Source organism: Blastomyces gilchristii, assembly GCF_000003855.2.
Source record: "Blastomyces gilchristii SLH14081 genomic scaffold supercont1.19, whole genome shotgun sequence".
Lineage (NCBI taxonomy): Eukaryota > Fungi > Ascomycota > Eurotiomycetes > Onygenales > Ajellomycetaceae > Blastomyces > Blastomyces gilchristii.
The window spans coordinates 861,153-886,582 of NW_003101664.1; the positions used below are offsets into that span (position 1 = coordinate 861,153).

At 47.3% G+C, this 25,430-nt stretch overlaps 7 protein-coding genes and 1 pseudogene across 12 annotated transcripts; 5 read left to right on the forward strand and 3 right to left on the reverse strand.

The window, feature by feature from the left end:
- Positions 1-591: 591 nt before the first annotated feature.
- On the forward strand, positions 592-3,410 carry BDBG_07538. 2 transcript variants are annotated; one of them, XM_031723133.1, is made up of 3 exons: positions 592-2,032; positions 2,154-2,364; positions 2,423-3,410. In XM_031723133.1, exon 1 carries the CDS (start codon positions 1,495-1,497, stop codon positions 1,843-1,845), a length of 351 nt encoding a protein of 116 aa, XP_031580235.1. In that variant the 5' UTR covers positions 592-1,494; the 3' UTR covers positions 1,846-2,032; positions 2,154-2,364; positions 2,423-3,410. The 2 variants fall into 2 exon arrangements, with proteins under 2 accessions (XP_031580235.1, XP_031580234.1); XM_031723132.1 differs by having other exon boundaries at positions 592-2,364.
- On the reverse strand, positions 2,959-9,713 carry BDBG_07540 (choline kinase). Of its 3 annotated transcripts, XM_031723135.1 has the most exons (7): positions 8,781-9,713; positions 7,373-8,339; positions 6,793-7,312; positions 6,550-6,693; positions 5,159-6,489; positions 3,189-4,931; positions 2,959-3,132 (listed from the first exon to the last, which is right to left on the reverse strand). In XM_031723135.1, exons 1-5 carry the CDS (start codon positions 8,860-8,862, stop codon positions 5,791-5,793), a joined length of 2,412 nt encoding a protein of 803 aa, XP_031580237.1. In that variant the 5' UTR covers positions 8,863-9,713; the 3' UTR covers positions 2,959-3,132; positions 3,189-4,931; positions 5,159-5,790. The 3 variants fall into 3 exon arrangements, with proteins under 3 accessions (XP_031580237.1, XP_002622138.1, XP_031580236.1); XM_002622092.2 differs by having other exon boundaries at positions 3,037-6,489; positions 7,373-8,336; XM_031723134.1 differs by having other exon boundaries at positions 3,037-6,489.
- BDBG_07539 (ubiquitin carboxyl-terminal hydrolase L5) lies at positions 3,724-5,362 on the forward strand. The gene is made up of 3 exons (XM_002622091.2): positions 3,724-3,906; positions 4,031-4,125; positions 4,219-5,362. The coding sequence occupies exons 1-3, from the start codon at positions 3,865-3,867 to the stop codon at positions 5,063-5,065; spliced, it is 984 nt and encodes a 327-aa protein (XP_002622137.1). The 5' UTR covers positions 3,724-3,864; the 3' UTR covers positions 5,066-5,362.
- Positions 9,714-11,014: 1,301 nt separating the features above from the next.
- On the forward strand, positions 11,015-11,103 carry BDBG_17631 (annotated as a pseudogene). The gene has a single exon. The product of its transcript is annotated as a tRNA-OTHER (tRNA).
- Positions 11,104-13,674: 2,571 nt separating this feature from the next.
- On the reverse strand, positions 13,675-17,629 carry BDBG_07542 (auxin Efflux Carrier superfamily protein). Its single transcript, XM_002622094.2, has 5 exons — positions 17,387-17,629; positions 15,845-17,296; positions 15,576-15,742; positions 14,222-15,522; positions 13,675-14,120 (listed from the first exon to the last, which is right to left on the reverse strand). The coding sequence occupies exons 2-5, from the start codon at positions 16,170-16,172 to the stop codon at positions 14,051-14,053; spliced, it is 1,866 nt and encodes a 621-aa protein (XP_002622140.2). The 5' UTR covers positions 16,173-17,296; positions 17,387-17,629; the 3' UTR covers positions 13,675-14,050.
- BDBG_07543 (uncharacterized protein) lies at positions 17,191-19,377 on the forward strand (the record flags this gene model as incomplete). Its single annotated transcript, XM_031723136.1, has 6 exons — positions 17,191-17,307; positions 17,406-18,115; positions 18,332-18,534; positions 18,615-18,901; positions 18,982-19,066; positions 19,140-19,377. Exons 3-6 carry the CDS (start codon positions 18,362-18,364, stop codon positions 19,375-19,377), a joined length of 783 nt encoding a protein of 260 aa, XP_031580238.1. The 5' UTR covers positions 17,191-17,307; positions 17,406-18,115; positions 18,332-18,361.
- Positions 19,378-20,003: 626 nt separating this feature from the next.
- On the forward strand, positions 20,004-20,586 carry BDBG_07544 (uncharacterized protein; the record flags this gene model as incomplete). Its single annotated transcript, XM_031723137.1, has 2 exons — positions 20,004-20,042; positions 20,290-20,586. 2 exons carry the CDS (start codon positions 20,004-20,006, stop codon positions 20,584-20,586), a joined length of 336 nt encoding a protein of 111 aa, XP_031580239.1.
- Positions 20,587-22,755: 2,169 nt separating this feature from the next.
- On the reverse strand, positions 22,756-25,389 carry BDBG_07545. Of its 2 annotated transcripts, none has more exons than XM_002622097.2 (2): positions 24,946-25,389; positions 22,756-24,883 (listed from the first exon to the last, which is right to left on the reverse strand). In XM_002622097.2, the coding sequence occupies exons 1-2, from the start codon at positions 25,126-25,128 to the stop codon at positions 23,828-23,830; spliced, it is 1,239 nt and encodes a 412-aa protein (XP_002622143.1). In that variant the 5' UTR covers positions 25,129-25,389; the 3' UTR covers positions 22,756-23,827. The 2 variants fall into 2 exon arrangements, with proteins under 2 accessions (XP_002622143.1, XP_031580240.1); XM_031723138.1 differs by having other exon boundaries at positions 22,756-24,876; positions 24,946-25,360.
- Positions 25,390-25,430: the final 41 nt, after the last annotated feature.

Consider the following 25,430-nt stretch of genomic DNA (forward strand, 5'->3'; position numbering starts at 1 on the left):
CCCAACTAGGTTGCCATCCAGTTGCAGATGCATTCTCTTCTGACTCTTCTTTCTCAGAAAATTCCTTGGAGGGAAAAAGAAACGAAGGTTGGATCCAAGGAGTCAGGAAGGAACAGCACCATAGTTACCTATTGTGGCTGTGTTAGCTTACCCGCACAAGCTCAGTTTGTGGGGAACGAGCGACACCGATTCTGACACCTGCCGTCAAAATCGAGATATTGCTAGGATTGGAATAGGGCTAGTGGAGATCTGCTGTGGTCTTTGCCCAGAACCAACGACAGGAAGTGTAGTTCTCGTCGATGCAGAGTTGTAGAATTAGGAGATTGAAGAAATAGAAATCAAGCTCAGCCTCCTTTGATATTGACGTGCGGAGGAAATGGTGGCCTGGAAACCTGAAAAGCGACCGCAATTGTGAGGTTCAGAAGGCAACTAACCGTGCCAAACGCGACTCACTACGGAGTACCATTAGTAGAGAGAGTGAGTGCGCTTGGCACGGTTAGCGGTCGAATTTTGTCGCGAAAAGAAGCTCAGGAACTTGAACCGAGGAACCGACCGCGCTAGTAAACTTTGATTTCGTTTAAGTTGCACCAGGGTTTCTATTTTTGGAGCAAGGCAGACTGCGTCTCCCACTAACCGCTTTTGGTACCACCCTATTCGTCAACGACATGTCCAGATTCCTCCTCCCTTTGCATCGTTGCTCCAAACATGAGAACAACCTATGATGAAATTGAGAGCTGTGTGGGGCTGTGGGCCGTGCATTGCTCTCGATACCCACTCTGCAATTAAGCATTTTTTGCAACATGCAGATCCATTTATCGAAATGCCGGCTTTGGGGCTGTGTGAGCATCAGTTGGCAGCAAGCATTGCGAGCCTGTGCTAGGTCATATAGCTGCTTTTGGCAAGCACCTGTTCTTTCTCGGCCGTACTGGTTTCTTGTCACATGCCGACATTGCCTCTACGGACCCCTGTTTGGAGAGTAATTGCTCGGTGTGGCTCCGGGTGTACTTCGTAATGAGTGCTGAAAGGAGCAAGGATGGGTCACATTCGCAGGCATCGCGAGAGCAGGCATCGCGAGAATTGCAGGCGAGACCACGGTAAGGCGGAATAACACGTTTCCAGAATGAAATTATTGTCGTCTTGAGAATGAAGTCCTGCCGTCCAATTGGGTGATATTAGGCGAGACGACGAGAGAAGAAATGTGAGATTGACCAGTCCATTTTATTTTGGAACCGGATGCGCGCCGGCCAAGTTGAATTTTGCAAGATAGAGCTAACTCGGTGGATCTTTACGAGACTTGCCCCTTTTCACATTGTCGCCGAACACCGATGATACAAGCGTGGCCTTCTATCACTCGTCCTCCTGATGGTCGAACCGTCAGGACCGAATTCTGTGGATTCTGTTAAACCCATCCGAGAACTTAGCATCCGAGATATTATAGTGCTTGGATGATCACAATAGCGGCCTGCGATCAGCAGCCGCTTCATTATTGACAGCATGACTTTGTCAATAGCAGCTGGCGCTTCAGTGCTGGTCTGTTGCTTCCCCTGTCTTGTCTGCTACATCCTGCAACTAGAGACCTGTATTCAAGAACGTTTCTGGAGGGAAAACCCAAATGAGAGCCTTGAGCGCCCTCCACGCCGATCCTCCAGCGGTCTTCAACCTAGTTTTGCTGCCTGTTTGCGGCGACCGCCCTTCTCCTTAGCCACTTCTGGGTTTTTGCTCTCCAGAATCAACGGAACGGGGATTGATCTGATGGTCTGGATTCAGCTCACTGGTGCTGTGTCGAAGATGCACCCTTTGCTTGCGTCTAAAATCTTCCACAGTTCTGTCCCACACCAGCTGTGACCTTCCAGATTGATCGGAACACACATTCAACGTAATCTTTTGTTTCTTCACCTCAGAGTTTTCCAACGGGCCACTATTCTAGTTTTTGGGATGAGATAGACTGCCTCTAGCAGAGTGCAAGGTGCTTCTTGGGCTGCAATATTTCCTGCAGATGCTTCTGGAAATACTGGATCATTTAAAATCAATTGTAAGGATATGGCTAACCTTAGTCTGAAATTCATGTTTTCTATCTGTCGTTTATCCAACATTGTCCCGTTTACGGGGAATAGCAAGCGGAGCTTGAGTGACCAGGTGTCATTACTTGATAGTCTTTATCGTTTTCAGCTGTCCAAAGATCGTGTTGGCCCTGCCATTAGCAAGAGACACTACGCTTGACTTCATGAATTAGAAAATGAACCAAGTTTTCTCTTACATTTCTAAATTGTTTATCAACCCGTCACAAAAGCAACGAGTCAATTGGTGCGGGGAGCTTGCACAACCTCAGTGGCAATGAGAACATTCATTTTCACAGCATGAAAGGTTAATTACCACCATTTTAGCTGCCTTCTTTTTCCTAGGCTAATGTATACGACCACAGGAAGCGAAGCAAGGCGAGAAGTTCGTCCTGGGCTAAATAGATCCCGGGCTTCCCCTGAGCGATACGCCGGCTGGGAAATTCCCTTTTGTTAGTTTCTCTTTGCATCTTAGGGACCTGATGTGGGATATTTCCCATCCGGGACAAATTGAGAGGATCTCTCGGTCCAACATGCGGCGCTACAACGGAAGACTGGGCTCTGCTTTCCATTGTTGACTGAAACTTGAATTCTGTTTCTTTTGCATTGTCATTTTGCCCACTCTCCCTTTTTGTGCAAAAACTGTTCCTATGTTCAGCTCTGAGATGCTTCGCACATATGATATCTCTTGCTATATCTTCCACTGCATATTGGGCCGGCATACTTCTCTTAAAATTGGACAGACATGTCCCTCAGTGCAAGCTTCTGTTGAAGAGTTCTCTGTTGAATGCACAGAGAACCCGTACTGTATCTGATAACAGTATGATTGTATAAACTTCGCCTCTGCGGTTACACGCTGACTATACTTCACTTTGTTTACTTGAATTTATCGATTCTGCCGTGCGGCTGCTGGCTAAATACATATCAGGTCCCTGCTATTCTCTCCGATATTGCTCTCCTGGCCTACCCAGGCCAGAATTGATTCTCGAAATGCGATTTCTCACAATCTGAGTAGTTGCAATATATCGTTATGCTGCCTTGCTGTGGGCCCCCGTGGGCCTTTCAAGCGGACTATCTGGTAGGGCGGCCAATATGAGTTACCAGAGGACACGCTCTGCAGTGCATACGTACTGATTGATACAGGCTCATAACCTGATAATCAGAGCTCTCTTCATATTTCGAGAAAATGAATCATGATGACGCCGTAATTCCATACTAACTGGCCAAGCATGTTTTGGTTATTGTTGTAAATCAGATATTCACCTGCTTGCCAGCAGAGCTTTCAAGACTTCACTCTTTGATAGCTCCATGAAAGTTGTTCAAGCTTCCATTTATACGTTGACATGTTAGCTCTTTCGCCATTTCATTATTCCAACGACCGCCTGTCTAGTGCCCTAATCCAAAATCCATGACGACGCAGAGGCATTCCCCACGCCATCTAGCACGGCATAAATAGCATTTGTCATTCTCCAATGTTGACCGCTCTTGCTTTAAGTTCAGCTCCTGTTAGAGAACTCTTGTAAACTTATCTCAATCTTTTTTTATATTCCTGCTCATAGTGATGGAAGTTGGGAAGGAAGAGGATTTGACACGCTAAACCACAAATAGCAAGTTTGCATCGGCCACAAACAGGCCTTTGACATCATGAGAAAGAAATAACAGCGCTGCGACAACTTCCAAACAAGGGCCAAAGATACATAATTTGACTTAGATTATTTGCCAGGACGTACGGGAAATTGCAGAGAATTAGGAAAGAAATCTATCAAGAGGAAGAACTATCCGTTAGTAAAGGAAACCCAACGGAATCATGACAGACGCCGGAGGTTGGAGTACTATCGAATCAGACGAGGTCTGTCGCTTTCCCTCCACTCATCTTCCACAATTGCCGCGATCAAGAATGTCCGGCTCCCTCTATTAATTAGTGTTCAAGCTTCCCATGCCATTTGGCTGACCGTGTCCATTGCTGAGCGCAGGGCGTTTTCACTTCATTGATTGAAAATCTTGGCGTCAAAGACGTCCAGTTCGAAGAGCTTATATCTCTCGACGCAGACACAATCAGGTCATTAAGGTATAGAACTCACCCCTGCCCACCTATATTATCTCCATCCGTTTGGCCTGCACAAGTAACCCACTGACCCACTGCTCGCCTCAAATCACACAGTCCCGTATATGGAGTAATTTTCCTCTTCAAATGGGCCGGCGGCCAGTCGCGCGACTCCGCTGCTCCACAGGATGGCACCTACGACCGCGCCGCAACCGATAATGGGCTCTTCTTCGCCGCCCAAACGATCCAGAACGCCTGCGGCACGCAAGCCGTCCTCTCCGTAATCCTCAACCAAGATTCCCTCGCCTCCCAATCCTCACAAGCAGGCATCGACATCGGGCCCGAACTCCGCGACTTCAAGGACTTCACAACAGGTTTCCCGCCAGACCTACGCGGCGAGGCACTAAGTAATTCCGCGCGGATTAGAGCCTCGCATAATGCCTTTGCGCGCGCGTCGCCGTTCGTCGATGAAACGTCCCGCCCGCCTGTTTCTGAAGAGGACGCGGAGCTCTATCATTTCATCGCCTACACGCCGTTCAACGGCGTTTTATATGAGTTGGATGGGCTACAGCCGTTTCCAATTAGCCACGGCAGTTGCGATGAATCGTCATTTCCGGAAAAGGTTATTGAAGTGTTGCAGAGGAGGATTGCGAGGTACCCGGAGGGAGAAATTCGATTTAATCTGATGGCGGTGGTGAGGGATTTGAGAGTGAGGGCGCTCGAGATCGGGGATGTAGAGATGTTGGATAGGGAGAGGAGGAAGAGAAGGGCGTGGGAATGGGAGAATGCATTGCGGAGGTGCAATTTTGTTGGGTTCATTGGGGAGGTGGCTAAGGGGGTTGTTGGGATGAAGGTTAAAGAGGGCGAGGAGAGTTACAACAAGTGGATAGAAGGCGCGAGGAAGGAGACGCAGCGGAGATTAGAAATGAGGAGAGGAAGAGGTGGTGGGGGTGATTTGGACTAGGCAGTTGAGGAAAATTTAGGCATGATTTGACGGAATTGGCAGCTTTGGGATAGAATTTTGTTCTGTTATGGTCATACCCAGAACTTAACTTACCTTGCATGAAGTTTAACGCCTTTGGTTGTGTACCTAGCAGAAGTCGTTTCCTTGGGTATCTTCATAATTCCCGCGCGTAGAAATCTATCAAAGGTGGAATATATTCTTGCGATTGAATAATAATGTCGACCTGCCAAAACGACTAAAAGTCAAATTCAACTGCTAACCCCGGCCCTCGCCAAAAATCAAAGTTCCATATCACAGAAAAGGGGGTCAGAAAGCATAATCTTTCTAAGGCACCCAATTTAGATGTGAGGGATATTAGAGAAAAATTAATAGACGTAAAGGTAGGTATAGTAGCACCCTCTAGGAATAGTAAATGGAAGACTCGAGCAATTGTAAGAAAATGAAACTGAAAATGCAATGTAACTAACCAAAGTTTCCTTCGGTCATTAATGCAATTTTTACGAGGTGAACGGATGGGAAAAGATAGAGAAAAAGAAACAGGTAAAATGGAATTGCACAGCTATCCTAAAAGAAGAAACTTTAAAGCAAAAAAAAAGGGGGCGTTCTCGGGCATGTAGGTGTATCTACAGGGCAGGGCATACTCACAGCCATACTGAACTACCACTTGCCCCGACCAACGACCAACTTATCGATCCTTTCCCTCACATGTGTGTTGCATGTTACTCTCAATACCCAAGAATATGCCCCTTGATCCGCTGAGCCATGTCAGGAGGCAGCTCGGCCTCTTTAATAAGCCCGAGCGATAGAACATCCGCCCAGAAAAAGAGTGCCCGATCCTGAGCATAGGCCAGATAATCAAACTCACCTACAGGCTCACCGATCGTATCGCTAGATTGCTCACTCCTGCGGTCCAATTCGATAGTGTCACTCTTTGTTTCTTCTCCTGTTGTCCCAGACTCTGCCTCGACGGGAGCAGACGAAGCGGCGAGAGCTTCTTCCATCCCCGAGATTTTGGCCTGGACAATCCCCCAAGCCACCCATTGCGCGGAGTTGGCTGCACGCCAGAGGCGAGTTTCGCGGAGAAGACGTCGAACTTCTAGGTCGAGTGCTTGTTCGGCCCGCTCGTGATCCTGGGACGATGACGTGGGAAACGGCGGAACTTGAGTATCGAGCATGAAGGGAGTTATCCGAGGACTATTGGAATGCGATGCATGAAATACTGGCGTTGGTGCCGTGCTTGAAGCTGCGCTCATCGAAGCCGCCGAGGACGTAGGCGCAGACTGGGTTTCCGGTGGGTGGAAGGTGCGTGGCCGATGGTTGAGATATGCGCGAATGAATTGATCCTGTTCTTCTGGGGTGGGATACCATTTCGTATTGCAGGCCCACGATCTTTCTGGGTCATGGTAGTTGTAGCACCATTCCGTCTAATATATACCAGTCAACGGCTGAACACTACAGCTATGTTATTGGGGGTATAAACGTACAAAGTGGTTACAGAATTCCAGGCCTCTAGTGTTCGCGGACGCATACTCAAAGTCAATAACTACAAGCTGTTTATGTTCGTTGGCTGGGAGTAGAAGAGGAGACTCTCCACTTGGTTCAAGGCGAAGAAGATTGCCATATTGTGTCTACCAGAGAGGGTTAGACATAAACGAGCCAAGGAAAAACGGAAATGGAAGAAAAAATAAAAAAAAAAAAAAAAAAAAAAAAAATAGACAGTGACTTACGTCGTTATGAGCGAACACAAGCTGCTTGTTAATCTCAGGTGCTCCACCATAGCATGTATCCAGCCACTTGCGATAGGATTCAACTAATTTCCGGAACTTTGGCCATGGGGCGCCGCATACAAAACCATGTCGCCGCCATGGCTCCGATTCGAGCTTGGACTGATTAAGGGGAGACTTGATTTCGCTATCCAGCCACGACGCGACCCGTTCGCACCGCTCAACCCATTTGTCCCAGTTCTTCCATATAAACGGGCCGCTTTCCCTTTCTTCGGGGAGTAGTTCGATCCCGTCATGCAGCTCCCTCATTCGCTTGGCGATTTGCTTAGAGGTCTCTGGATTGCGAAGGTCTCTTGGCGTGAGAGTTCTTGCATGGAAATACTGTTCGAAGCGGCCATTGTTGAACGTGCCTAGGACCCGGGGGCCAATATTCCGCTTCCCTAGACGACGTAGAATCTGGAGTTCGCTCTCCCGATCGATTAAATGTTCTACTTGTGGCCCGTAGATGCGGAGTAAGAGTTGTCTGATAGTATTGTTAACTTCAAAGTCCAGATCTTAAACATATTTAATAGTATAGACTTACGGCGGAGGGTGTCTAGGCATGACTGAGCTCGAGCCACTCGAAGATGGAAGTGGTAAATTCTTCGGCGGAGAGACAACATACACAGCATTTGTTAGCGCTCCGCTGAGGCGGACAACTTCAATGTTACTACAGTCTTCGAGGGGAATTCTTCTCCAGCCCCTGAAGCCTAGGGTGTGCGTCAAGCGCACGATTTCAAATTTGAATTTTAACCAATGTCCTTTGGCTTTAGCGGGGAGGTTGTTCAATGAACTCTGGCTTCCAAAATCATTGTCTGCTTCACCTCCGCCATACAAGAGAGTTTTGGAGTTATCAAGGACAACATCGGCACTGGGGGGTGGTTGATCAGCGTCCGAATAATCAGAATCAGAAGTTGAACCCCGTCTTAAACATCTAATGCCAGCTCGCCGTTTGAGAGAAGATGACGATCTCTTACGTCCAATCGGGGCAGATGAAATGCCCTCTATCCCAGAAACCGCATATTGCGCTAAAATCTGCTCCAACTTCTCCAGAGCCAATGTTCCCTCCGACGCTTGAGAGTCGCTTCTCCCTCGAGTTAAAGTTGAGGTTGCATCTCCGGTGGTGATATCTGGCAGGGTTGCCTGCGAGTCACCGGCTCTCTTGGAGGCACGCGCTACAGCCTTGGCTTTCTCATGCTGCAACCAGTCGAGGACTTGAGCGAACAGGGAACGTTGGGCATGTGGGTTCTCTTCAATATCGCGATGCCGAATTCCGGGCTCGTCGTCATCTTGAATAACCGTCTCAAAGTTAAGGCTATGAATTTGACTGCTTAGCGAGTTCAGAGAGCTGGACGAAGGGTGCGGCAATGGGCGTGTTGTTACCCTCCTTCCTATACTGGCTCGATGCTGCCTGGGTGATCGATCTCCCGCAATGGTGAGACCCGTGGAATCCCCATTCGCGGGTTGAGCTTGTGAATCAGATGCTTCTACCTTTGTTTCAGAATCTCCTGCTATTTCGAGTCAGCTTATCCAATATATATTTAAGTCTTGTCTGCTTCCTCCGAGAGAAGATCGCTCATAGCTGAATACATATTAACGTGAATTGAAATGCTACGTTTAATCATTCATACATATCCATATAGACAGTAAAAGAACCTAGCCATGAAATTTCCTGACCGTTCCCTTCTGTCATAGGTAATCCAGAACGTATGTCCAATGCCAGCATTATTCTGCATCATCACAACTTAACTTGGCACCAAGCTGGATGAGGAAAATTGCCCAAGTAACAGTCTTCATATGGTAGGATCAAAAGTAGGAATTTAACAACAATGCTTTTTCAAGCGAAAATCAAGCCAGAGAATCGTTGCAGAAGAGCATCATCTGCATTTAAACACCAGATGAATGAATGCACAAATATAAACGTGATGGAAGATGGAACATGAAGAACTTACTGGAAATGTCATTTTGGGCTACCGTATGGCCCTTGGAATCGGTGGGCGCCTTACTGAGCTGCTGCTCTGCGATAGGTGACATGATTTCTCGCGATTTTTCTTTCAACAAGAAGGGTCGTCCGACTTCGTCTAGAGCATATAATATACAAGTAAAGAAGAACGTAAAAAGGGAAGAGGAAAAAAAAAAAGAAGAAGAAGAAGAAGAAGTGAAAAGGCAAAAAGAGACAACCTTGCTAAAGCCCCAGCTGGAACTTGGGTCCGAGAGGACAGTGGCAAATGGCGAGGGAAACGAAATGACCCCTTTCTTCGCATGCAGATTCTTCCCAACTCGAGCTAGTGCCCTTATGGGATTAAATAAAATGTGCGCGGGGACAAGCTCATGCTCTTGCAAGATTACAAGGTAATAATGTTGTCAATATGGAGGAGGGGCGGAGGGGTGAGCACCGAATCTTGATATCAAAATGTTTGACTGATAAGACTGCAGAACCCCACGAAGTTAGGATAGATGGTTGGCGAAAAGCGGCTCGCCCTAGGAAGGGGAAGAGTATTAGAAGCTCAGGGACAATGTTAACGGGTATATATAAATATATGTAAGAATAAGCAGGGAAAAACAGCAGGGAAGGGAAGTTGGATGAGAAAGTTGTCTGATCGCCCGTTAATTTTTTTTTTTTTTTTCGCCGCCGAAGTTCCAGGCTCGGCCCAGATGAGATCCGCCCGAAAACGGAAAGGGGTCACATGCTGCTGACTCAGCAAGAGCTTATCTTGACCTCCATTCTGATCTGACCGCGATCCTTTTAACATCGTCAATTACTATACGGAGTATAGGACTAACTATCATAATAACCAGAGCCAGATTGAGCTCTAGCTTCTCTTGAAAATAGACGTCTTCTGCCGTGGAAAAAGACCCATCCTTTACAGTCACTGGCAAGCTTCGCATCTGCCGCAAGATGCAAGTTTTGCTCGGCACGCGGATATCATACTAATGCACTTTAAATGGTTCTAGACCGACTCACAATCGTGGGAAAATCGAGATGTTGCATATGCCCAAACCTAAAATGGAGGCGTCCCCTTTTAGTAAGTTAAAATAGTCTTCAGATTACGCTGAGCTAACTACATTTCTCAATACGTAAGAGAAGCTAAAATCACAGGTAAGTTGACGTCTTTGAATTGCGAATTTATGCTTCTTACTCCCCACTTTTTCAATTAACCGCGATGTTTGGGCACGAACCCAATGCAATAAAAGCCACCGAAGAAACATATGATAAACAGCTCTGAAGCAGAAAAAAGAGAATGACAGAGAGAAGTAATCACAAAGCCCCCCTTTTTGTACATCAAGAAAGAACGGAAGGAAAGGGGTAAAATAATCAAAACCGTTTCCAAAGCAAATTATACAAGAATATATCTATGGCACTACTATCAAGTTATCAACCGCATGCTCCCGCGGCCACACCCCAATCGAGCGTGGCAGGTAGTACCACCACTGTGGGGGACATCCCGCGGTGTCAGCTGGGTTCAGAGCTTTTACGTATTCCCAGTGTTCAGGGTACACCCCACCCCTCTGCCAGTTGACAAGACACGTCACACGCCAGTCCCGGCGTGCGGCTTCATATTGTAGCTGCTGAGGCAGGCTCAGAGTACTCTCTGGGACACGACAAGGGCTTATTATAACGTTCCGAGGATGGAGATTCGCATAGGTCATCACCAGCTTGTGATTCTCTTGAAGACGAGGCTTAATTTCCAAACTCCGCTCGTTGATATCACAAGGGTGGCGAGTGAGAAACGAATTGAACTCGTCTTCGTTGCTGATAGGGGTGGTTGCTAAATACGTGAATCCTCGTGAATCTTTGCAGCGACGACGTTGGGAGCCACCACCAAGTATTTCTCGGTACTCTGGAAATGGGCATGGGAGTTCAACGGATCTGAGTGCTCCAAAAATGCCGTTTAGCTGGACGCCTATTGACCATTTCTCTGTATGATTGAGCTGGCCCCAGAGCTCCTCCAGTGTGCATCCGTTATCATAATAATTTGACATGAACAGGAATCCCCATTCCGCGTGCATGTCTACGGCTCTAAGACAGCCGTGCGTTACTGGTAGCGGGATTTGGGTATTTTCTCTGATATATCGCAGCATTGAAATGTCATCGAGCATATTGTACAGGCCAACCTTCACGACAAGGTTTTCACGAAGGTCCACTAATATCGTCCCATCTTCCACGGCCAAAAGTGTACCCTGAGCCCCGGTGGCCGAATGGTTAATGCGGCCACCTGGTAGCGCCTTGGCGTGGGAAACCAAGGCGTGTGGGTTCGAAACCCGCAGGGGATACATTAAATCCGGAACTCAAGCACCTCAGGTTCCTAATAAATACAGAGGTGTACAAATCGCTCCAACAAATTGCTCTATGTTCCTGGGATGGGAAGTTATTATCGCATGTATTTAATTGTCACTCCTTTGTATTTCCTATGTTCTTGTTATCTTGGCGTGGTCTCAACACCTGTATTTCCTCCTGTATAACCAACACTTGGCCTGTATTTAACATCACGCAAGGACTCATCATAAGCTCCGCTTGCATATGAGTATAATGGAAGAATAATAATAATAATAATAATAATAATAAGTGTACCCTGAGTAATTGCTGTGTTTAAGTCTCCGATGACGTCATGCAGAGGTAGAGTTTCCCTCCTTCGTGTCTGATAGCTCAGGTTCTTTTTGGCGAGCTCGATCACTTCCGGACTCAAACGTTCCATCTCCACAGCGTTGGGGAGAATTATATACCGATCCAATGTCAAACCGAACGGCAAGCAAACTTTACGCCGCCAAGGTAGCCCAGGCGCCCCTGAATCTGAGAAAACGGCACGCAACCTGTTAACGGCGAACTCTGCCTCCAACGCAGAGTGCACTAAATCGGCTGTGGGATTTTTCCTGGTCATTTCATCTGCCATGGCTATGGCGATCTCTTTAATCAACGAAATTGTCACGGTCGGGATCTCATCTACGCTATGCCTGGGACCATTGCAGTTGTCAGAGTTCACATCACTTTGCTTCGATGCTGCGGTGGGTTCCGATCCCATTGATATCAGTGGCGGGTGGGATAACTGTTTTATCGGCTGTGACGCTGCTGGTATTTGCGCTTGTGTTTGAGGCTGTGGTATGGGTTTGGGCGACGGTGCAAAAGTGGATGGATCTGTGGATCTCGGGCCCAATTCAACTCCTGAGTAAAGGGAATGAGGAGGCAGCGGGTATCCCACGTTGTCTTGGCTTCGCGGTGGTTGATCCATTGCTATTACGATACCAAAGCAAATGCGAGGTTAAGAACTGTGAGAACCAAGCATTTAACATGACACCCAGGTTAGCCCCACTGTCGCCTTGATTGAAACTCTTTCCTCTCCTCACACCCTCCACCTTTTCAGAAAGGAAAATTGGGACGCAGCGCAGTGTCATACGTACACAAAATGAGCCAACAAAACGAATGACGCCCCCAATCCAAAATCCAGATCCAGTAAGGAAAACTTAACAACAACAAACGAAAAGAAAAAGATAAGAGAAATAAAACGAAGCAACGAATCCCCATTCTTCCCCTCAAATCGGCCCCCTCCGCGCCACAGGCTGCTGAGAATTCTCGAATGAATACTAAGCTCCCACCAAAAGAACAGCCCACGGACACACGCGAGCAATGTGCCGGATTGCTCTAGGGATGGGCAGGCGCCGCTGCAGCTCCTCTGGTATTGCGATGCGGGCTAGATCTCGGTTTAGAGCGTGGGCTTGGGCTTCGATTTGCTCGTTGTTGCCGCTGTCATCCCTGCTGGTGGACTGGCTGTCCTTGTCCATGTCGAGGCATTTGGTGTGTTTGGCGTTTGGCGGTAGCAGTCGCGGTAGCGGGGGTAGGCTGGGGGGTAAGGGATAGGAGAGGGGTTGTGGTAAACGAGCGTGAGGACTTGCGGAGGTAGAGGGAAGAGATGGATGAGAATCAGGTCTGGCCTATACAGTTTATTTTTTGGAGGAGGATGTCATGTCGTGCTGCGCGTTTTTGGGGAAGGTGCAATGGAGAGTGGATGACGAGAGTATATGACCAGAGGAAGGGACAACAATTGCCTGTGTATTTTCGGGTTTACTTGAGTGGAAAAACGGGAAGGCGCAGTGTAGTGTATATCGTTGCCCAAGGGGCATTTACATACATGGTTTGAGGAAGGAACGTTGGATTTTTGGTATGCGTGTTACCTATGTAGACGGCTTGAATGTGAAATGATGGAAGGAGCATATGGACAAGATATCTTGCGTTACATACATAATGTACATGTACACGTCCCAAAATGAGAAAGAAAAAAAAAAAAAAAAGGGGGAAAGCATAGAATAGAAAACGGGTATTCGCCTCGCCTCGCATCGCATCACATACTCTAATGAAATAAATAAACCAGTAAACCCAACTGTTCTGCCCTCTTGTTTTGTCCCCCCAGTTCCAGGTCCAGTTCCGCATTTATATTTTTTCTTTTCCAGTTTTCCCACCAACAAACATAAGAAAAACGGGGAGGCCGGAGGAAGGGAGAAAGAAAAGAAAAGATGTCGTTTTTTGATTCTCTTTTCTCTTTCCTATTCTCCCCCCTTTCTCTCTCAGAGCAGAGCAGAACAGAGCAGAACCCACAAAGACATCACCCTTTTGAATTGCCTGAGAATAACCCCCCGACACCAAAACATCCAGAAACTCAATTGAAATCAAACCTAAACGTAAAAAAGGCATATCATCCCATCATATCATATCATAGTTATCATATCATATCAATTCATTTTATACAGACATAAACATCCTGGGTTAGGAAGCCAGAAACTGGGAATCCACTCCAGGTAAAGAAAGCATGTTACTACCATTATTTTAACGCAGGGACGGTAGCCCCCCTTTTTTTTTTTTTTTTTTTTTTTTTTTTATCGGATCCAATCAACTCGGGCGTGGGTGGATTGGAGAGGGCGATTTGTTTGCTCGGATCGTAGATGAGGAGGTTGAGGTGTTGGTGTTGGTGGTGGTGTTGGGTAGTAAATAAAATCCGTGACTCATTCTTTTGTACTAAGAGAGAAAAAAAAAGGGGGGGAAGGGGTATCGTCCCAAATTCTTTTTGATTGAACGGAGATTTTGGAAGAAGGGGAAGAAGGGGTATCCAGTAAGGGTTTGTTTTGTCAGATGTGATTTGATAGTGCTAGTGGGTGGCTGTGCGGGTATTTTCGATTCATTCGATTCCACTCCGCTATTCATGGTATCCACGGATGTAATTTATTATGCATTTCACGTCGCGGTCGCCCACTGGACGACTTGGAGCGCAAGAACGACAAGGATAAGCGTGGAGGGGAGGATCCTATGGCGGTTTATTATGTTAGTTTTCATAACAGGTCTCACTAAAATATAGATGTAGAAAGCTGGAAAAAAAATGAGGAAAAACGCAAAGGGCAAACCCACCAAACAACATAACTCTGGAACAACAACCTCGCCATCGCGCCCATGTACACATTGTTCAGCTGACAAATCTGCGCCAGCTGCAGCGCCGACGGCGCCCCCGTCAACAGGAAACACACGACGACAAAGATTGGGTCGTCTAGGATGCTCACAGGTACGAACTTAGCCGCCAGCGCGAGGATGGGGCTCATTATTAGCGTGGGAAGGAGCATGCGCGCGAGCAGCGAGGCGACTATTAGGTTTCGCTCTTCCCGCGGGTAAGGGTCGTGGGTATCATCTTGAGAGGGTTTGCCTGTTAAGGTGGAGGTGTTGTTGGGAAGAGTGTTGCGGGCGAGATTCGCGCCGAGGACGACGAGGATTAGTGGTACGGCGACGTTGCCGCTCTGCTCGACGGCGCGGGTGACAGAGTTTTTAATAAAGGTGTTGGGGCTGAAGAAGAGGCGCTGGAGGGAGGGGATGGAGGCGACGATTATGGCGGCTAGCATGGCCCAGAGTGGTGGGTTCATGAAGGCCCATAGGCCGCGGAAGAAGCGGGTGAGGTGGTGAGACGCAGTTCGTATGGACTTCTGGAGTGGGAGAGGGAGGGCATGGAAAAGGCTTGTGGAGCGGTTGTGAAGGCTTGATATGAGGGTGTGGTAGGTTGATTTGGCTTGTTTGGAGAGTTTTTGGAGTGGATTGCGCCAGGTGGAGGGTTGTTGTGGTTGCAGTTGGAGTTCTACGGCTGGAAATAAAGTAATTGCGCCTGTAGAGGACTGGCGGGGGAGGAATTGCCCGTTTGGCGGTGGTAGATGAAGGACAGGGGAAGGAGGATGCTGGTTTTGATCTTCTTGTTCAGTTTCAACTTCCCCTGAGTCATCCATCGCGACTAGTTTTGAGAAGGGGTATTGTCGCGCCATTATGGGGGTTTGCCCTCCGGATTCAAAGTGGGAGACATCCCCTGAACTTGACGAGGCGCTAGGCGTGTCATGTCCGGCATTATGATCGTCAGTGGTGTCGATGAGCGTTTGGACATGTCCCACAGTGTCGTCCGGTTCATCAGTGTACCGTTCAGAAACGCCGATACGACTAGCGTCGAGCTCTTCTTCGTCTCTGTAGTATGTCTCTGGCGGGGCAAGGAGGACTCGATAGCCCCAGCTCCATCTAAGCAGTTGGCCTAGCTGCTGAAAGATAAGGAGATAGAGGATACCCCTGGCACCAACCTCATCGTCACTGTCGTTTGGAACGCGATCCCAATGCAGGCCTTCGAGAGTGTGGGATAGCGATAAGATGAGAGATATGGGCAGCGAATTGGAGTTGCCGAAAACCTGTAATTTGGTTAACATACTATCTCACTATGTAGCAAGGGATATATACATACACCCATGGCAATGACAAAGTTCGACTGGCGCTTCTTGAAGCGAAACAGACGGGAGATCACGGCGGCGCATAGGTATGAGACCAAAGTCTGGATCACGAATATGCAAGGGATGATGGCTAGATCGGTTAGCTTATCCGCGGTAAGTTGGGAGGCGAGCTTCGTGAACACTTCGGAGAAAATCCGGCAGTCAGCAACAATATATAAATAGATATAGATAGTATATACACATGGGACTGGAATATGTTAATAGATTGGGCTTAAAAACATACCGAGACATGGGGTAAACAGTACGACATTGAGATTGGCGACGAATTTCTGGGCGTCGGCGTCGAACATGCCCATGCGGGCCACGATATAGCCAGGAAGACTGATGCAAACGACCTCGAGGACGGCGGCGAAGACCAGGAGGACCAGGCGCGGCAGAGGGGGTTGAGCAGCTTGGGCAGCTTGCTGAAGATTGAAGGCGTCTGGGACGTGAGGAGGCCAGCCATCGAGGGCTGCCGCCACGGGCTGTTGGGCTACATGGCGGGTGAAGATGGAGGAGTTACGGAGGATATTTGCGTTCACTAGAGAGGCTGGGGAGGTAAAAAGCATCATGCAGCGGGCTGCAAGGATATATGAGGATTGCGGTGGTTCAATGAAGTTGAAGAGGAGGAGGAGAAGAGGAGGAGGAGAAGAGGAAGAAGGAGAGGAAGAGGAAGAGATAGCACAAGAAGTGATGTATGTAGGACAGGCAGAAAACAGAAATAGCAGTAGATAGATAAAATCCGACGCCACCACAGACCCCAAGAGCTGCAACAGGAGAAAGAAAAGGGGAGTGGGGAGTTTGAGAATAGCAATTCAAGGCGGTAGCAGACAAAGGAAGAAAGGAGAGGCGGAGAATGGCGCTGACATGGCTACCAAAGGGGGAGAATAGCAGGTTTTTTTTTTTTTCTGTGACGGGACACCAGCCCCGAGCTTATGATGCCATAATCCAACCTTAAGTTGACGCGGACCCTGGATGGGATGGACGCGGCCACCAAACAAGAAAGGTTCGTCTCATATGTCAAGGCAACAAATGGCTCAAATGGCTCAAATGGCTCAAATGGCTGGGACACGAGGAGGGCAGACCGGGATAAGATGGTAGAGATGGGAGAAGAGAAGAGAGAGGGGAGGAGAGGAGGGGAGCATCCGAGTTGGTAATTCAGGACGCTGACAGAAGGCTTGGTGACGTGTGTTGTGGCGTCGGACAGGGCTGACGCTGCACAGCCATATCGATATCAACAGGGGAAGTATCATATCATATCAGGCCACAATCACATACACATAACACACACACACACACACACACACACAAGTCCTGCGTGCGTAACAGTAGTTATTATGTTGTTTATATCTGAATTGTTAATACAAATTGATATCTGATATCTGATCTGATGAGGCTGATGACTCCTGCCAAGCCATCGCCAAGTGACCCAGCCAGCCAATGACAGGCCAGAATTCACCCTTGTGCTTCCACGCTTGATCGCCAACGCCACACAACATCCAGACCCTGGGATATACATATACATAAATAGCAGCAGCGTAATGTGCTCGACAGCAGAAATAACTTAGAATCTCAATTTCGGGTTTCGTGGTCTCTTTCTCGCATAACATTCACCGTCTACCGAAACTACCGTCCAATGCTAACTTAACTACGGAGTACACTTTCTCCCGTCTCGCAGCCTAGGAACCATGGGTGCCTTTCCTACTAGTTAGTGGTCTCAAACCAAACCTTAAATCATGGAAAGCAAAGCTTGGAGCGAAATCTCTCATGATGGAAGAATGCTTACTATTGTATGAAAAATCCAGCTATCACACGAAATGCAACACAAAGCACAAAGTGCCAGTGTTCCTCTGAACCGCATCGTCGACTGATCGATCTAGAGCTAAGGACCGCCTCTCTTGGAGCTTGGAGAGTGTCCCTATGTCGCGATCGGACCGAAACGGAGCAAAGGGAATGGCCGCGGCGCAGCTAGCGGTAGAGCGGGACCGAATCCAGAGGGAAGAAGAGGAACGAGCGAGCGAGCGCCGAGCGAGGTGCACCGGGGCCGAAACCGCGCGCTTGCGGTAGATAGCAGAAGACACGGATCGAGCTTATACATCACCTTCCAAAAATGGCTAATATATTACCACTTCAGGGAATGTGTTACGAGGTTATAAGTTCACCGTTAGCCCGTACTTAGTAGCATTGACTTGCTTCGATTCCTTCTTATGCCTAAGTGATTCCGCAAGCCCCTTTATAATCTACTCCCAGGGACTACTGTATCAGCCATATGGGAGCTTTCGACAAAGGGAGCAACCGCCGCATCAATGGCCATGGCCCGACTATACTTTCGGAGCCAGTGCATAGAGACATCTGGAAAGTGCGTCCTGATGCATGGCGTGTGATTATTAAGCATGTTCAAAATTAGTTGAAACAAAAAAAATGGCGCTAAAAACGGATTAAACAGAGGTATCACAAGATGCGCAGTTCAGATATCCCATTCTTGAGGCCTCTTACCCCTTGAGGCTGATACTAAGTATGTATATTTTTGGTGCCTAGAATGTAGTCTGTCCAGGCCTTGGCGCCAAGCCCGTCGAAAAGTGCATGGCAACTCTTGAACTTCCCTCCTCTTGAATCATACACCATTTTGCAGTTTCCAAGCAATATTTGAGAAAAAAAGCAAGCTCCACACAAAGTCGACAATGAATGTTAGTGAGCTAAAGGACGACCTTGCTGAGCTCTATCACAACAGATCATCTGGGTGCGAGACACCCCATTCTTTATGAATCCTCGCTCAAAGATACTGTGGAAACTTGGCCCGGTCTTCACAGAACGCGAGACCTATGGAGATGATGATATCTATGAGACATATATGACAGAGACATGTGGTACATGCGTCGCAACTCAGGTTGAGCCCAACCCCGGAGTTCAGGGCATTGCAAAGATAAGAATGCAGTATGCAGACATGGCCTCCAAGTTTCTTGTCTCCCACCATGTCTGCTTTGTTTCTAACCTTGACACCTTGACATGTGTAGGATCCCTGATGATCCTGGGAACCCTTCATCAACCAAGCCTAAACATAGCAGCCGTCGCGTTGGATTTGAGTTTTATAATCATGACACACTCACCAAACTTGGTTGCACTTGTATTCCAAAGCTACTAGACTATGCATCTCTAATTCAAAAAGAGAAGGATCCTGTTCCAGGTGGCTTCCTTTTCTTCCTTGTGATGGAAAGATTACCAGGGCGCAATTTGGCTAATTTTGCTGATTGCCCATGTCTGAGAGGGACCAAGTCCGGTTGGCCTTTGCTAAGTCAATCCGGTAAGTTATCCCTCCTGGCCTTGCAATTCTCAACCCATTCATTCCTTCTTTTTGAAAGATGATTTCCAGATTTGACATAGTTGCCAGCGAATTCTACGCCTTCAGGTTCATGCATAATGACCCTAACCGTCGCAATCTGATGTGGGACCCTGAGAATAAGAAGTGGTATGTGTGGTAAACTGGACATACATACCCCGTACACAGTTTTATCATTGCTTACCCTAACGATATTCTGCAGCTACATAATAGACCTTGAAGATGCGTATCAAATCAATGACGATGAGGAGCCCACCAAGTTCATGTCTGAGCTCCATTACCGCGAGTGGGGGATAGCTGGCCCCGAAATCAACTGCCACATGTATGGTTTGGGTCCAATGGTCCCGCATGATGGCAAGTGCATTGAGGGCCCCGACGACGAGATGCTTGAGAAGATGGCCGCCGATGCAGCTGTCAAGGAGCTTGTGTTCGGAAAATAAACTATCCTTCTTGGATTGTAACGCTTTCTACTGTCGCCCTTTATGCGAAGGGAAATCAGGAATGGAAGGTGACTAGTGATATATCTACCTCCTTCCATGGACAGTGTGGGATCCTTCATTTAAGGGTCAAGTGATGATCTATATATTTGCGCATTGAATACTGATGTTACAGCCCCGATGAATGTTTAACCACAATTCCTTTTGTAATCAACTGGGTGGAAGGCCAGGTAATTAATCTGTGCAGCGATACAGAGGATGGAAGGTTTTTCTACCCAGTAAATTGGTGTGTACTATAATGCAAATGAATTTAAATGGAGTCTTATACAATGGCTCGCCAAAAGTAAAATCAGCTAAAAAAACAAATATATTTAAACAAGAAAAATATGTGGATGCTACTGCCTATCGCACTTTGCCAATAAAATTGGATTTAGACCAGAATGGGATTACTTTCTCGTCAACAAGAACCAAAGGGAGGGAAATGGATTGGATTGGATTGGATTTTTATTTTTATTTTTATTTTTATTTTTATACGGACATTTTTTATGGAGATTCTTCTCCGTTAACCGTAGAATCTTAGGGTCCTTCTGCTTGCAGGGAGAGTCCTAGAATAAATACATTTCAATATCATGGCGGTAAAGATGAGGCAGTTAACGATAGGAGAGAAGGTCAGTAATTTAAAGAAAGCCTGCCATCTCAACATTGTCATTGTTAGTCTGGAGGGGGTATATTAGAGCAACGCGACCCTCTTTCTTCTCTATGAGGATATGGATGCGTCCCATGTTTCCCTAATCGATATTAAAAACAGCCCAGGCAATCAATTTCATGAACAAGGCCGAAATAGCGGCAATATGTCAGCAGGTAAGTCGACAAAAACATTATCAACAGAAAGACACTCAAGGCTGATCCATGTAGGTTCTCTCCGGGCTCTCCTTCATCCACATGGAACTCGGAATTACCCATGGCGCCATTAACACTGAAAATGTGGTGTTGAGCGGAACGGGCATTGGTAAAGCCAAAGGAATGCGTTGCACCACTTCTGGTGCTGAGCTCGATGATACTTTGGGCGATATGGTTGCAGGATTGATAGTCGGATCGGCAGGAAGTCACATTTTTCTGCAATTTTCCCCAGGGGTTGACTGTCTAGTTCCACATGTACGGGTGGCAGTGAGGAATGGGATGTTCGCATGGCGTTTGATAGCAGCAAGTTAAGGACTGAAAATGCGTTGTCTCAATAGGAAGTTTAGAACAACTAAGTCTGTATATATTTACTTAAATCCACTCTGCATTGAGAAAATAAAGAAAGAGAAACGGAAAATAGAAATAAAAAATAGAAATGGAGGAAGAGAGAAAAAGAGAAAAAGGGTAGCATGACAGACACAATGAACTCTGCAGAGGCAGCAGATAAACTTTACTCTCATTTCTAGAAATATTCATCTGCAATGTAAGCAGGATGTTTTTTGAAACCTCAGATGCAATATTAAGATCTCTACAGTCCCTCCCAACAGATATGCAACACATTTCCAGTCCACCTGGACTGTCAATACTTTGTGAAGGAATGTTTCAATAATGCTGCTAAATCCGGAGGAGGAAAATAAGCTTTATCGCCAAGCCAAGATAATGCGGCGGGTGTGGGGTGAGGTTAAATTAAGGTTGGTTGTTCCCACTAAGGTTAATCTGGTATAGTCTCTCCTCTCCTCGCTTGTTGGCATCCAATATTTTTATCCTCATTCTTCCATGTATCTTGTTTCTCTTCCCACTCAGTTTGATGCTCATGAAGACACCACGCGAAAAATGAAAATTGTGTCATTTGATGCCTTTGAAGACTTCCACGACTATTTCATTGTTTTTCCCGCCTCTTGGCCTCAGCCCCAAATGGGGACAAGCTTACCTAGCGAACAGAGTGCAAGAAACCTTCATGTTCTTTCATTGCCTCGTAGACAGTCTCTCCCGAATGGATCACCATGTACTTACCGGAACAACTCACAGGGGTGAAAGATAACCGGGTAGAATCGCGGGATGTGAACGAGGGTGCCTAACGTCCATCCCTGCTCGAATTTCCACTCAGAAATTATCTAGTCACATGCCGTCCGATTCCCGCACGAATAGTTTGTGGCGATTGCCGTTCGTCAGGAGCTCAAGTCCAATTGCGCCAGCAGAGAAAGTCCCTACCCTGCTTCGGGGGTTAGTTATGTTCTTTCGCAACTTTCCCGGGCCTTTGGGAGGTCTGCGGGATCTACGTGGTCAAACTCTTTGTTTGCTTTGCGCCCGCGGGTTTTCATTGTTCAATACTATCTACGCCAATGGCGTCACAGCCTGCAGATGCTACTTTGCGAAGGAGGGAGTGTCCGAGCGTTTGATTTGACAGCTCGCCGCTATGTAACTGGTGTCGATCTCCCGGCATGAACCGTGGGTCGGGAATTTCGTGCATAACGGTTCTGTCCGGCGCTCTCATCTCTCATGGATAGAGTGAGTGGTTGTAGAGAAAAAGTCCCGGGGACGGGGGTTGGGTTCGGCCGTGGGATTTTTTCTCACACATCTCGATTAGCCGTTCAAGGAGAGAGCCGCAGTGAGGTTAGAAGATAACGAATGGTTGGTATAAGAAGAGCTTGAGGGATTCCTACTGAAGATGCACCTTTCGTCATATCTATCCCCATCGTCAAGGCTCTCTCTACGTGCCTATTACAATTTCGTCGTTCATAATCTGGTATATCTAGTTATATTCGCAGACCCCCTGGGAGCAGCTCATTTATCAGACCGACCACCACCATGGATAAATCTACAGAATGTAGTAGTATCACATATTGCAACTTGATGAATGGATAATGACTATGGCTAACCCGTCTTCTAGATACTTGTGGGAAATGCGACGGGGATCTGAAAGGAAATTACCGCTTTTGCAGCAAATGTAAGTATATTCCTTCGCTTTCGCTTGGGACAGCGCTCCTACCTCTCTAGATAATATGAGGCTGATAGTAATAAACGAAACCTCCAGGCGAATGCGCTGTGCCCCGTTGTGTCAATCCTAAATCCGGCTTGTATCTGTGCTCTTTCCGTACGTCCCAGATTATCCAACCTTTCAAAATCCATAAGTTCTACTTTCGCAAGAGGGAAAAAAAAGAAAAAAAAGAAAAAAAAGCAAATTTGCTAAAATTTTCTTTACCACGAAACAGATACGTGCAAGAAATGTGAAGAAGACATGGCTCCCCAGGGTCTATATTGTGATGATTGTGCACCAAAGACGAAATGAGTGTGGTCCCCTCAGTGTGGCTTTCTATTGTCCACCATTCCGAACGCCACTTTCAGCAGGGCGTCGGACGTCAGGCGTTAGATTGGAGTAACCAATATCACGCAAATTTTGGATTACCTTTTCAATTTTCCTCCACGCACTCTGTCTAACCTCCGCCCCACCGAACTCCTTATTCAACATATCGGCCTAGATCGCTCTCGTCAATTTTGTTTAACCCTGGCCGTTTGGATATCGACGTTGGAATATTTTCTTTGATTTTGTATTACTTTGCTGCTGGTGCAGTAGTAGTTATTATTGTTTTTGTTTTCTTATTTTGCTTTGTATACAATGCTCAAGCCAGAGTGGAGATACAGTACTTATACCCAGAGATCTTAGCTATACTCATTCATTTAAGAAGAATCAACAAAGAAAGATGAGGTCTTCTTTTTTCTACCCTTTTTATTCTATCAAGCAAGTCTCCCGTTTCTCTGTAGCTATCTATCACTCAAAGCAGCGCTTTAATTTTGAAGTAATAAACGTTTTGCATCTTAATTAGATAGATGGGGGGCTGTCATGTTGCATGAAGAGATTCGAGTTCATCGACAGCTTTTCGCATCGCTGCAAGTGTTTCGTCGATTACCTAGGTACCTCTCATTCCCCCACCTCACGTAGCATTAGAGCATCTACTGCCCGCTCACTTCGCCCACTAGCCTTGGTGTTCAGCTGCCAGTGCTGATACGCCAATAGGTAGCCAGGTCTGCCAGGATGGAAGGAATGTATGAATGCCAGTGAAAAAGAAACTTGACTCCACGGCTTAGCTTGGCCAGGTACAGAAAGGAAAGATAGGGGGCGCGACTATAGCTGAATCTAGTCATGGTTGAGTGTTGTGTCAGCGATGCCCATTGAGAGGGTATAAGTGCTAAGAGATAAAAATTCGAAGTATTAAGCTGACAAAGTGCCCTAGAGAGAGGTATAATAGTAGTAGGGATCGCCTGTGGTATCATCCTTATTCAAAAAAGCCCTGAACCCAACCCAAAATTGTAAAATGCAAGACAATAAGACCCAGCGCCGGCGCTGTCATGAGCTGAACTCCAAAAGACTCAGCATATTCTCGCCAGCAGTACGTGAACCCAGTGCCACCCCAGACTAACTCGCAATCCCATGTAAAACGTTTCGCTCAATAACAGACCTAACCCCAAAAGAAACAGGACGCACAAGAACCAATCAATCTTCAAGTAAGTCAGCCCACTCCGGAATCTTCTTGATCAAACTCCACATGTACTTCTCCAGTTTGACAGCGCACTTAGCATACACTGTACTCGCATCATTGTACTGGCGACAATTGCTAAAAATCAACTTCAGATCAGCAACAAGGTCTTTCGGAGTCGTATAAGAATCGCACTCCAATCTCTCTTCCATAGTCGACAGGTCCATCGGCGAGGAAATAACATTGTAATAGTCGGGGACCTCATCCCTGTTCACCGGAACGAGGAACGGCCACGCCTGTTTGTGGTTCTGGATTTCATTCAGAAAACGCCGCAGTTCGTTGAAATGGCGGCCGTGGCGCGGTTCGCGGGCTAACTTGTCCATGTCTGGCGACCAGCCCGTTGCGCGAATGGCGGGGATGGAGAGTGGGTCGATGGACGTGACAGTGAGGCCGTTGGCCCATTGCGGAGGCGGGGGGTGGATGATGTGGCTTTCGCTGAAGGTGCGCATTTTGGCGAGGACGGCTTCCTTCTGTTTGAGAATCATGCGGCCGACTTCGAGATAGCGTACTCGGGGAAGCATGGAGCACTGCATGAGCGTGCCCCCTTCATAGTCCTTGATGTACCCCATCCAGATGGACCTGTCGAGCGTGATCTCTTTGGTAAACCCCTGTTTTTGAAAATAGCCCGTGGCATAGTTATCGGCGTAGGTTAGAAAATGCATCACCGGCCCAGTAGCTCTAACGTAATCTTTCAAATGGAACATGAGATGCGCGCCGTATCCTTTCACCTGCTGGTGCGACGAGACGGCGCAGAACACGATTTCGGCAAACCCGCGGTCACGGAATTCCCGGAATGTTATTCCGCCAATGACTTCCAGAGGCATTTTGACGATGGCCATGGAGAGATGTGCACGATCGTAGACAAGACGCGCGACATAGTCCTTGGGCATTTTGGGAAGTTGTTTTTGAAACAGGCATTTGAGTCCTGTAAGGATGATTGTACTCTCTCTTGAGCCGTCATTGTTGACAACTCGGAACTCGATCTCGCCATTTCGTTCTTCCAAAACTGCAGGCTTTCATAGAAGATAGTTAGAACGGTTTTCCTGCCATTTCTTTTTTAAAGGCCCTAGCATACCTTCTCCGGGAAAGGCACCGTCCTCATAGCCGGAGTTTTAGACTCCGGTTCTGTCGACCCATCATGAAAGTTTTTGATTCTTTTAGGGTCTGGGGCGTTATTTGGTTCTTCAACAGCAGTGCGCTTCGCGTCGAGATGTTGCCCGATGGAGGTTGGTAGTGAGTGCGACGCTGCTTTGTCCATGTGTGTTGAATGCCTGCGCCTGGGCTCTCGAAAGGCGGATATGTAAATGACAAGTATACTGCAGGCTGACCTGGAGCTCTCTGAAGCTATATCGCAGACTTCCTCACCCCCTTGAACCTTGGAATGATGGAATGGTGAGGTAGCTGGCTGGGCTGGGCTGGGATTTAACTACTGGCGGTTTGTTCCAAATGCGGGATGGGGCGACCAGGTGAGGCTAAGACAAACTTGGCATAGTGGGCTTGGCGCCCCGTCCAAGCAGGGATAATTACTCCGTACCATGTCCAATTATTATTATTAATACT